This window comes from Cetorhinus maximus, chromosome 14 (genome assembly GCF_964194155.1).
Source record: "Cetorhinus maximus chromosome 14, sCetMax3.hap1.1, whole genome shotgun sequence".
Classification (NCBI taxonomy): Eukaryota; Metazoa; Chordata; class Chondrichthyes; order Lamniformes; family Cetorhinidae; genus Cetorhinus; species Cetorhinus maximus.
The window spans coordinates 84,659,939-84,673,169 of record NC_135892.1 but is presented as its reverse complement, the minus strand read 5'-3'; the positions used below and the strand labels follow the sequence as shown (position 1 = coordinate 84,673,169).

The 13,231-nt window shown below is 44.1% G+C and overlaps 1 protein-coding gene across 1 annotated transcript in view; it reads right to left on the bottom strand.

The window, feature by feature from the left end:
- Nucleotides 1-12,573, bottom strand: part of gch2 (GTP cyclohydrolase 2) — an 80,256-nt gene extending 67,683 nt beyond the window's left edge. Inside the window, exon 1 of the mRNA XM_078557170.1 lies at nt 12,108-12,573. Within this exon, the coding sequence (XP_078413296.1) occupies nt 12,108-12,411 (304 nt within the window). The 5' untranslated portion in view covers nt 12,412-12,573. The remainder of the gene's footprint in view (nt 1-12,107) is intronic.
- Nucleotides 12,574-13,231: the final 658 nt, after the last annotated feature.

Genomic DNA, 13,231 nt, shown 5'->3' with positions numbered 1-13,231 from the left:
CTATGACTGCTTGCTTTACGAATATGACATGAAATTGCTCCATGTATTACTTTTACCCCACAAGTCTGGGTGCAAAATGACAATTCTCATGGGCTAAATCTAACGTTGAATATGAGTCATTGAATATTTTTAAGGTGGAGGTAGATAGATTCTTGTTAGGCAAGGGAATCAAAGGTTATCGGGAGTAGATGGGAACATGGAATTCGAAACATAAACAGATCGGCCATGATCTTATTGAATGGCAGAGCAGGCTTGAGGGACCGAATGGCCTACTTCTGCTCCTATTTTGTATGCACGTATGTGTGTACCATGATTGTGTCCTGTAGCATTGTTCAGCAGCTCCATTCCTCAGTAGGGGGTCATTGTTCATGATAGGCTAGCAGCCCTTAAAGCAAACCTACACCTCTTAAAGGGGGTGCATTATAGCTGTAGCAGGTGCTGGAAGTGACCAGAAAAGAGGTTTTTCCCCAAAAGGATGTGGGTGTCGCTGGCAAGGCCAGCATTTGTTGCCCATTCCTAATTGCCCTTGAACGGAGTGGCTTGCTCGGCCATTTCAGAGGACAGTTAAGAATCAACCACATTGCTGTGGGTCTGGAGTCTAGACCACATGGTGGCTAGACCAGGAAAGGATGGCAGATATCCTTCCCTAAAGGATATTAGTGAATCAAATAGGTTATTCCTTGATGATAGTTGTAATGGTCAACATAACTGAGACTAGCTTTATATTCCTGATTTATCAACTGAAATTAAATTCCACCAACTGCCATGTTCCCAGAGCATTAGTCTGGGCCTCTGGATTACTAGTCCAGTGATATTACCACTAAGCCACCATCTCCTCCTACAAAGAGAACTCTGAATAATGTCACAACATGGGCAGAATGTTTCTCCATCAAAGCACTAAGAGGTCTTGATGCAGGAGTGGATAGGAGAAGAGAGGTCCTCTATCCATAGGGGACCTGAAGACCCTCCAGACAATCACTGCAAAGGCAAGGGAAGCAGGGCCTGGATGCAGTGCCACAAGAAGTTCAATGTCCTCATCTGACTGACCAAGGTCAGTGAATGTACCTTCAAAAGCTATAGCCTTACAAATGAATGATGAGCCTCACACACTACTCCATTCATCACTGCCCTTGTTCACCTACTGACAAACTCTATAAACCACGACCCATATTTCACTGCACTCTTATACATTTCACATTGCTCCAAGTCTCACACCCCACATCTCACAGCTTGTACACATTGCTAGTTATTGAACCATATGAGGCACATCACCCAAACAGATTGCACTACACTCACTGACAGGCTTCCCTCTCTTTTGTAGCACAAGGTGGTGCGCAATTGGAGGCAGCAGCAGCTAACCAGGAGAGGATAGGCATGGGGGAGGCAGTGGGATAGTGGTATTGTCACTGGACTGGTAAGCCAGGGACCAAGGGTAGTGCTCTGTGGACCTGGGTTTGAATCCCGCCATGGCAGATGGTGGAATTAAAAGTCTAATTGTGACCATGAAACCACTGCCGATTGTCATAAAAACCCATCTGGTTCACTAATGCTCTTTAGGGAAGGAAATCTGCCATCCTCACCTGGTCTCAGCTACATGTAACTCCAATGTGGTTGACTCTTAAATTCCCACTGAAATGACCTAGCAAACCACTCAGTTCAAGGGCAATAAATGCTGGCCCAGCCAACGACACCCACATCCCATGTATGAATAAAAAAAAGTGCTTGCATCCTCATCTTCACAGAGGAGATGGTGCTCACCATCATTGAAGTGGCTGATTGAGGTTGTGGCCAGCAGTGATGCTGAAAGCATTGAAAATGATGGTATGATCATACCCAAACTGCTTTCTCACATTTCACTTACCTCTCATCCACTATGTCTTCTCATTTACAAACTGTAGATGGTCTAAGGATGTATCTCTTGCTTTCCCACATCCATCCCCCCCTACCCCTTCACTCTCTCCTTACCCTTCTGCCTTTCTTCTTTCAGATACCCAAGAACAACCTGGCCAGCTAGTGATAGAGGGGCAATTAATAAAGCAAAGAGAAAGCTTTGCAAAATCAATAGAGTTTAGGTCTGCAGCCAGTTTGCCGAAGGTGCAATGTGTCAGGCTGCACCTTGCACATGCATTCAATTCTGGTCATTACAACACAAGCGAAACATCCAACCTATGCTTTTCTTAAAGAAATAGACCAGGTTAGTCTGTAAATAGGCCAAACATGAAGTACAAAGAATTTCAATAACTGAGATAGCAACTGAGAAAACAGGTAAGGCAGGGTTAGAGAGGAGTGCATTTTCTAGAGGTTTATCAAATAGTCACTGTGGCCAAAGTTCTGCATCAACTCTTAAGCAATGATAGATATGGTACATAAATTAAAACTTGTGAAGCATCTAGAATAAGCAATCGTAATATTAGAACTGAACTAAAAACCTGGAAAACTAATGTCCTCTTCTACCCATCTCCCATACCACAACACCTCGCCCTCTCAATTAAGATCAATGGCGAGATCCTGAAAAAAGGGAACCATTTTTCACTTCTTGGGAGCCTCCCCTCAATGAAGGTAGACATAAAGAACAAAATGCATCATTGCTCCAGTGTGCCAGCTCAGCCTTTGGATCAACTCAGGAAATGAATATTTGAGGACCAGGGTCTCAAACCCAAGACATGGTTTACCAGACAGCAGTGATCCCCGTGCTCCTACATGCTTCAGAGACTTGGACAACTTGTGCGCCACTTCCACTCTCTTGCTTTTCCCCCGTTTCCTATACGAATACAAATAAAATTTAAAATGCTGGCACCATGCACGGGAGACATGTGCAATTCCATGGCAGGAAAGCGGCAATTAGCAGCGGTAACGGTTGGCTCTGTTGACTGGACAACTAGTGTGAATCAGATTGGTGCCAACAGCACAGAATTTGATCCCTGTTCTGGCTGAGGTGGACCCAGGGCCTGACTCCTTGCCCTACCTGTGGTGGAGGTGACAGGGGTTGGACCTGCCTTTGGGCAGAGAACTGAAGAAGGTGGTGAACTCAAAACCCTGTCAGGGCTCTGCCAGCCATCATCCTGAGATGGAGACACATTTGAACAGTCCAGAACTGTCCTTTAGGCCCCTCATTTTCTTACCTTGATTGAGTGCCCCCATCACCACTCTCTCCGCAACCCCACCACCACACCTAGGGCCCCTCCCACTTTACTCCTCCATGACCCCAACCCCATTTCACACACTTACTCAGCCTTGCTATTCCCAAGCCTCCATGCAAGCTGCCACTCTCTTGCCACCACCCCCCCCCCCGACCTTCCCTTGCGCCGTTAAACAAGGAAAACCACTGAACTCACACACAACTGCACAAAGCCAATGGTGCATACAGCCTTTAAACAAATGTGAACTGGATGTCATGAGATTCTTGTGAGCCACTGACTTTATCTTAAAGGTAGAATATAATTTTAAAAAGCTTTACGCTAGTAAGTATTCATAGCATGCCATTGTATGATAAATATGAACCTGCCACAGACCAGCGTGAGGCTCAACATGTCACAAGCAAACCGTTGACTTTATCTCTGCTCTGCAAACCTACACACCTTTGCGAGATCAAGATTTCACATCCGCCTAATTAAGTTTCCCACTCTTGCAGGCTCCATAAAATCTCCCCCGGTCTGTGCTGGCCCTCTGATGAAGCAATTAACGAGTGCCTGTCCCATACTTTTTCCCCATAGTCATGAAAACTTTTCGTTTTCAGATAATGAACCCATTTCCTATTGAAAGCCTGAGTTGCCTCCACCCACCTTCAGCTAGTGCATTCCAACTCCTAACCACTCGCTGCATGAAAAGGTTTTTCCTCATGTCGCCATTGCCTCTTTTGTCAATTACCTCAAATCCTTGCCCTCTGGTTCTTGATCCTTCCACTAATGGGAATAGCTTCTCCCTCTCTACTCTGCCCAGAACCATCATGATTTTGAATAACTCTCTCAAACCTCCTCTCGGTCTTCTCTTCTCCAAGGAGAACAGTTCCACCTTCTATAATCCTTATGCACATCTGAAATTCTTCACCTCTGGAACCATTCTCATGAATCTTTTCTGCTTTCTGCCTTTACATCCTTCCTGAAGTGTGGTGCGCAGAATTGGATGCAATGCTCCTTTTGAGGCTGAACCAGTGTGTTATACAGGTTTAATATAATTTTCTTGCTTTTGTACTCTATACATAATGTCCTTGCCTGTGCTGGCTCTTTGCCCCACTCTCCTGCTCTTTCCCCTTACCCCTGCAAATGTTTCCACTCCAAATATTTGTCCAATTCATTTTTGGAAGTAATTATATAATCTACTTCTGCCACCCTTTCAGGAATTACAGATCATAACGACACACTTCTGCCAATTACCATAAATCTGTGTCCTCCAGTAACTGACCCCTCTACTGGAAACAGTTTCTCTATATTTACTCTATAAAAACCCTTCACATTTTGAGCATCTCTATTTAATCTCTCTTTAACTTTATATGCTCTAAGAAGAAGAGCACCAAGGTATCTCCCCATGCAATGGAAACCTGTAGGGTGTAGCAAAATAAGCTTTCAGAAAGCATTACCTTCTGAATAGTGCTTTCTTACCTTACTTTATTTATTACATAATGAAATAAGCTCTCAAGATATAGTGAATTAGGCTTTTTGACATGACTTCATGCAATACTTTGTTTTGAACCTTGTTATGAAAGTTTATTACAATGTAAGCAAAAACCGGGGGACCTGGGTCAAAATGCAAGCCCTGAGGCTGTTGCTAAGGTGAAAAACGAGGTTTAGAGGCTGAACTGTTGATGAGCTTTGGACTAATGAGGAGGTCAATATGAGCCAATTAGATTACCCGCTGGGAATGGTGCAGTATTGGCTCCTCAAGAGGATAAAAGAGGGAAGATTTTGAACATCGTTGGTGAATTTTGAAGATGAGGCTTGGGACAAGACGAGAGAAGATCCAGAAAAACATGGAGCCTTAGTGACTCTGGGAAGCAAGAAGCAGAGGCTGCTGATTGACTACTGCTGTTTGTTAAGTAGCAATTTGTGCATATTAATTGAACTCAATAAACTCATTTAGATAATCAAATCATCAAGTGTCCGTACCCATACATCGCCTCTGCACTCTCTAAGGTCTTGACAGTCTTCCTAAAGTGCAGTGGCCAGAACTGGACACAATATTTCAGCTGGGGTCTAACCAGTGTTTCATAAAGGTTTAGTTTCTTGGCTTTTGTATTCTGCTTCTATTTATAAAGCCAAGGATCCCATGTCACATTTTAACAGCCCTCAACCTGTCCTGTCAACTTCAAACAGTTCTGTATGTACATCCAAGGTCTCCCTGTGCCGACTGCCCCTTTAAAATTTTACAACTTAATTTATATCGTCTCTCCTCATTCTTGCTACCAAAATGAATCACTTCACTCTTCTCTGTATTAAATTTCATCTGCAATGCATCTGCCTATTTCACCAGTCTATGTGCTCCTGAAATCTGTTACTATCCTCCTCACTGTTTATTACATTTCCAAGTTTTGTATCATCTGCAACTTTGAAATTATGCCCTGTGTACCCAAGTCCGGGTCACTAATATATATGAAAAAGGGCAACACTGGGAAAGACCGCTGCACCTTTTCCTGTAGTATGAAAAGTAACAGTTCACCACTACTCTCTGCTTTCAGTCATTTTTCACACACGCAGCAACTGCCTCTTTAGTCCCATGAGCTTCAATTTTGCTAACAAGTCCATTATGTGGTACTTTATCAAACACCTTTCAAAAATCCATTACACAACATTAACCATACTGCCCTCATCCACCCTCTCTGTTAATTCATCAAGGAACGTAATCAAGTTGGAGCAGAGCTGATGTTTTACAGATTTCTGTCACTAACAAAGGTGTGTTTCAGCACCGCAGAATGTCCTCTTGACTAAGTTCAATATTTTGCGCATTCCAAAAGTCCATTTCTTCAGTCTTGCCAACCTACTTGATGATGTCATTGTCCATGGAATGGACAAAGCAGAACACGACTAACAGTTATCAGCAGTGCTCACTTGACTCGCACAACACAATTTGATGCTCAACAAGGACAAATCCACATTTGCAGCATCCAAGATTGATTTTCCAGGGTACAAAGTGGCTGCAGCTGGATCATGAACAACAAGCAACAACGTTGATTCCATATCCTACACACAACAATGCCAAAGCCGCTTATGTGCCTCTGACCCTGCCAAACATGAAAGAGTTGGTCATCATTCCTTGGTACTACCAAGTTTTATCACAAATAACTACACAGAGATTTCAGAGCTTCTTCAGAAGCTACTGCACAAAGATGCACAATGGGAGTGGACAATCGCACTGCAAACAGCTTTTGACAAACTTTGAGGGAGAGTATCTCACAGGTTCAAGCAATTGAGTAGTTGATATGCTTAACCATACTAATGTCACAGACAGTGTTAGCAACAGCAAAGTGACTTGCTACATTGAAGACTATGTGATCGAGGTGATTTTGCACGCGACTGCAAATCTTGTTACGTGAGAGAAATTGAAGGCAGAATTAGCGATAAGACAGTGTACTGCAGAAAGTAAGCGAGCACCTAAAAACTGAATGGCCTCGTGAAATAGAGAAAGAACTGATCCTGTACTACATTGCACATAATGAGCTCACATTGTTTGATGACAACTGTATCGCACATGGAACTCGAGCAGTTATCCTAAAAGTGCTGCAGCAACATGTATTGCATAAAAGCAAAATACTGCGGATGCTGGAAATCTGAAATAAAAACAGAAAATGCTGGAAAAACTCAGCAGGTTTGACAGCATCTGTGGAGAGAGAAAAACGGAGTTACCATTTCGAGTCTGCATGACTCTTCCTCAGAGCTCTGAAGAAGAGTCATACAGGCTCAAAACATTAACTCTGTTTCTCTCTCCACAGACGCTGTCAGACCTGCTGAGTTTTTCCAGCATTTTCTGTTTTTATTAACGTGTATTGCAGGTTGCCCATGAAGGGCATCCAGATGCTGCTAAGATGAAAAAGCGATCCCATGAAGCCGTCTGGTGGCTAGCTGCATAGAAGAGTTCATAAGAAACTGAGTAGCTTGTAATCTCAGTGAAAAATCTGTTAAACCATGTCCTGCACCTCTACAACCGACTCTACAGCCAACATAACCATGGTAAAAACTCCCAATAGATATTTTTGCAGAAGTGCAAGCAGATTCTAGGAATCAACGTTTTTGCTTGTTGTTCATGATCTACATAACAAATGGCTGGAAATCGCTACCATGAATTTCATAACCACCACTTCTAGACAAGTTGTTTACAAAATGGGGTTTACCAGAGACATCAGTACAGATAGTGGACTGCAGTTTCCAATCAGTTCATGGAGTTCCTAACAAGCTGTGAAATTCACCGCCATAAACAATCCATAAACACAATCCATAAACAAATGGTGGTACCAAATTATACAACAGAGTGATAGAGGACAGTCTGAGAGCTATTATGCCATAGGGGAAAATGTTTGAACAATTCATTCCTGTCCTACTTCGTTCACATCGATCCATACCATACTCTCTGAGCAGAAAGGCACCAGCTGAACGGATGACTGATTGTAGTTTTCACGTGCCACTGACCATTCTTAAGCTTTCACCATCATCCCATGAGAATGTCAGATCGAAAGCAGAAGAAATTGCAAATCAACAAGGTAAAGCAAAAGTGTACTCAAGTGCACAAGGAAACCATGATTTGAAGTTGGAGATTACCATCAGATCACATCAAACAGCCAAATCTCAAAAACAAACTCACATCATCTCTATCTGGGTCAAAGCAGGTCAAGCGGTTGCTTAGTACCAACGCTCATCTGTTGGATGACAAGTCAAAGTGGAACACAAAATGCTTGATAGCAAGCAGGCCAGCATATTTCAAGGACAGTTTATGAGGATACATTTCCTTTTCCAATGACCAACTGCGATGTTGATCACCTGTCTCATCGAGCTGAACACGTAGAACCACAACCTCAAGCTTGTAGATCTCAGTGCCATTATCAACAACTTTCGGATCTCAAAGACTATTTCTGTGCTTAGAGAAAATGGACACGCTGAACTCTAAGAAATGACTCCATGTAAGTATGCCTGTTGTTTAAAATAAGGTCTTTTGGATTTAAAAGGGGTATATATTTAATAGTTCAATTGTTTGGTGTTTGATTATGTGTGCCTATTGAATCTTTGTTCTGTGTGCTATTAGTCAAGCCTGGGTGTGGTTGCAGAGAAACTGAAACTAAACTGAAAGCAAGCAAGCAAGCAGCTGGAAGCATTAAAGTGCAGACATTTTAAAAGTACTGTAAATAAAACTTATGCACACTGTTACAGACAGGAGGTGGTTTAAGTTAAACAGCCCTGATTTCTCCTCTCACCACCCGTCTGTAAATGGAAACGTGTTTTTTAATTTTTGATTTCCCCCTTTATAACTGGTGGCATATTTTCCCCAATCCCTGTTTTGGAGTGATCCAATCCTCTATTAATAACCCCACAGCAAACTCGAGATAAGGTAAAATCGGAGGGTTAGTTTATTTTACACACACTCAAAGCACAGGGAGGGGGTGTCTCTACGTAACCCTGGTACATTCACAGGATAAGGGAAAGAAAGAGGAACAGGGCAAAGACCAGAGACAAAATAAGAATGATTGTTTCACTTGAGTCCAGAGTCCAGTAAGTCACTGTCCAAGGAAGGTTCTTTCAGTTGGCTTTGTCTGGCAGAATTCCTGATCTTTTTCCTAGGAGCTCAGTTGAAAGCTGAGGCAGGTGAAGATGCAACAAAGCAGTCTTGTATTCTGGGAATTAGTTTACTTTGTAGGCGAAACACAGGATTCTTTCTGGAGACCAGGCTTTGAGAGAGAGAGACAGAGATCAGAGGCAGACTGCTATAGCCTGGAGTCCTGTTATCTCTTCTGAGGTTAAACAGCAAATGAAGACAGAATTCAAAGGCTGTATAATAAAAGCAATTCAAACAGTTCAAGTGTTGGTCATGTGACAGTGTGGTTTCGGGCAGAGCCATTCAGCTAATGATGCGCTTTAAGGCCTGTTCGTTAAAACCCATTGCATTTTGAGCAGGTAACTGTAGAACCATTAGCACAATGTTGGAGATGATGAGCCACAAATAACTCTGTCTTTGTCCAGTGCTGGCTCAGGTAGATACCTCATCTTTTAGTCCTTTGTGTTGGCTTGGCTGGAATGTTCATACAGTAAAAGTCACATTCCAGGAGGTTGATGTGTTCACTTTGATCCATTGGAACTTCTCAGAATTTTACAGAACTACCAGCACGTGACTAGCTGCAGCTGTTTTATCAGCCCAGCAATTGTCCATTTAAAAAAAACAAGAGAAACAAATTTCTTTTAGATTCTTTTTTCATGCCTCCTTGGCATGACAATCCATAGAAACTTGTGTGTCATCTCTGCATATCTCTAAGGCATAAAACACAACAGCTTGCACCTCCAACAGTGCCATTTCCATTCATATCAACCATCATTTGGATTTGGATGGTTTTACAGTCGGATGCCCTTCCTGCCACTAACCCTCCCCATTCAGCTGGGCTTGGGACTAGGCCAAATACAAGCTGACTGCCAGGAAGAAGGAGAAAAGGAAGGCCTAAGACTAGATAGAAGGATGTGGTGGTGAGAGACTTAAACATAAGGATTAGAAGAGGAATGGGTGACTGATAGGGGGAGGTGGAGAAGGGCGATCAACTGGCATTGTAGCAACCGCAAGTAAATTGACAAGCCAGAAGAACAAGAAGATCATGCCTCCAACAGTGCAGCACTCCCTCGGCCTTGATTTCTGTGCTCTGGTCTCTGGAACGGGACTTCAATCCACAACTTTTTGAATGCTTCACACTGAGCCACAACTGACACCAAATGAAGGCACAGGACATCTGGTTCTTCTTCCAGCGCCCCTGGCTGTCCGTGCTAAAAGCACACCGACCAGGCAGTGGATGTGACCAGAGCCAACAGTTGGGTCATATGAATGTGTGACAACTTCTAAGGCAAAAAACTGACCGGCACCATCCTTCTACCTGACCCCAGAGAGCTTACTCTGTCACTCCTCAGAGATGCAAAATAGTGGACACCAACTCGCTCCTTTCAATCTGCATCAAACCAGTTGCTGCGGGTTACTTCAAGCCTCAATAGACACTAGGGTTAACCTATTTTGCGCACCAATGTAAAGTAAGTCACAAAATAAAAGGTGTGGCTATGGGTACCCGCATGGGTCCCAGCTATGCCTGTCTCTTTATGGAGTGTGTGGAACATTCCTTGTTCCAGTCCTACTCAGGCCCCCTCCCACAACTCTTTCTCCGGTACATCGATGATTACTTCGGTGCTGCTTCATGCTCTCGTCAAGACCTGGAAAAATTTATTAATTTTGCTTCCAATCTCCACCCCTCCATCATTTTCATATGGTCCATCTCTGACACTTCCCTTCCCTTCCTTGACCTCTCTGTCTCAATTTCTGGTGATAGACTGTCCACCAATATCCATTACAAGCCTACCGACTCCCACAGCTACCTCGACTACAGCTCCTCACACCCTGCTTCCTGTAAGGACTCCATCCCATTCTCCCAGTTCCTTCGCCTCCGTTGCATCTGTTCTGATGATGCTACCTTCAAATACAGTTCCTCTGACATGTCCTCCTTCTTCCTTAACCGAGGTTTTCCACCCACGGTAGTTGACAGGGCCCTCAACCGTGTCCGGCCCATCACCCGCGCATCCGCCCTCACGCCTTCTCCTCCCTCCCAGAAACATGATAGGGTCCCCCTTGTCCTCACTTATCACCCCACCAGCCTCCGCATTCAAAGGATCATCCTCCGCCATTTCCGCCAACTCCAGCATGATGCCACCACCAAACACATCTTCCCTTCACCCCCCGGTGGCATTCCGTATGGATCGTTCCCTCCGTGACACCCTGGTCCACTCCTCCATCACCCCCTACTCCTCAACCCCCTCCTACGGCACCCCCCCATGCGAACGCAAGATATGCAACACCTGCCCCTTCACTTCCTCTCTCCTCACCGTCCAAGGGCCCAAACACTCCTTTCAAGTGAAGCAGCATTTCACTTGCACTTCCCTCAACTTAGTCTACTGCATTCTTTGCTCTCAATGCAGTTTCCTCTACATTGGAGAGACCAAACGCAAACTGGGTGACCGCTTTGCAGAACACCTTCGGTCTGTCCGCAAGCATCACCCAGACCTCCCTGTCACTTGCCATTTTAACACTCCACCCTGCTCTCCGGCCCACATGTCTATCCTTGGCTTGCTGCATTTTTCCAGTGAAGCTCAACGCAAACTGGAGGAACAGCACCTCATCTTCCGGCTAGGCACTTTACAGCCTTCCGGACTGAATATTGAGTTCAACAATTTTAGATCTTGAACTCCCTCCTCCATCCCCACCCCCTTTCCGTTTCTTCCCCCTCCTTTTTGTTTTTTCCAATAATTTATAGAGATTTTTCTTTTCCCACCTATTTCCATTATTTTTAAATGTATTCCACCCATCATTTATCTACACCTTTTATGCCCTTTTAGTCTTATTTCACCCCACCCCCACTAGAGCTATTCATACCTTGCTTGTCCTGCTATCCACTCTTAATTAGCATATTCTTTTAGATAATATCACCACCTTCAACACCTCTTTGTCTTTTGTCTGTGACATCTTTTGGTTATCTCCTCCTATCACTGCTTGCTTGTCCCAACAACCACCCCCCCTTCTTCCCCCCCCCCCCCCCCCACCTAAACCAGCTTATATTTCACCCCTCTCCTATTTTTACTTAGTTCTGTTGAAGGGTCATGAGGACTCAAAACGTCAACTGTACTCTCCTGGGCCGATGCTGCCAGACCTGCTGAGTTTTTCCAGGTATTTCTGTTTCTGTTTTTGTTTTGGATTTCCAGCATCCGCAGTTTTTTGTTTATATATATATATATAAATATAAAGTAAGTCACAGTTTACGATAAAGCAGCTCTCCAAACGCTAAATGACTTACGCCTTGGAGTGAACGTTAACCATTATTTGTTGGCTAAACTGCGGTTAGATAAACGCAATGAAGAGAAGCCAACGAATAGATTCAAACAGAACGTTACCGGGGATGTTGTCCTGATAGCCTTTGGTGAAGAACTGCATGGCTTTGGCGGCTCTCCTCGGGGTCTTCAGCAGCCCCTGCCTTTCTGGATTCTCCCCTAACCCTCTCAGGATGCTTGTGTAGGCTTCCTCCAAAACCGCCAGGGCATCTTCTCCGCCACGCTTCCTTTCGTCCTTCCACTGCACCGTGATTTTCTTCGGTTCTGAAGCCAAGTCGCTGTAGCCCTCAAAGCAACTGGACACAAACTTCTTGGCGCAGCACACACCTTTAGTTTCCGAAGTGACTATCTGCTTGGCGTATTCCATGCTGCCCAGCTAGATCCAGAGAAACACGCTCGCTACAAACCTCGCTCCTCTCTATTTATACCTCCAGAGATTACAGGAGAGACGAGTCTCGTTTAATTTCCCAACGCGTGGTTCACACGTCAGCACTTGTACCGGTGCAATTGAGCCATGTTAAACCGACTGCCCCCCCACCCACCCCGGGGGGCACGCTTATGCTGGGAAAAAAGGGTAATTGTCTACGGGAGATAAGGATGTTTCCACGGTGCACGCACCCAGCGCTAGTGCTACGCTGCTGCCCTCATCAATGACTAATTTTAGATTGACAACCATCACTGTGGATAACAGCAAGTGCACCTTATCGCATCCGGCCATTAAGTATCAAGCGAGACAAATAAAAGGGCTCCCGACCTTTAAACACAGGAACAAGCGTCAGACTGGCCTTCTCATCTTTTACTGTATATGATCTGGCAATGTTGGAATTAGATTCCATAATAACACATTGGGTGTTGGTTTCTGATAAAAGATAGAGATCAATAATAAAAGGTGCCTGTAAATTAATGCTAGAAAAACCGAGAATAAGGCGGTTGAACTTGATGTTGTTTGTGTGACTAAGGAACCAGGATTCAGAAATATCAGATACGTGGCTAATACCCGAAGATGTTAGTGAATTCAATAATAGTAACAGCTTGTATTTGTATGGCACCTTCTGTGTAATAAATCTTCCTAATGTGCTTCACGGGAGCATTATAAAACAAAATTTGACACCAAGCCACATATTAAGATATTAAGGGAGATGACCAAAAGCTTGCTCAAAGCATCAGACTTTAAGAAATGTCTGAGA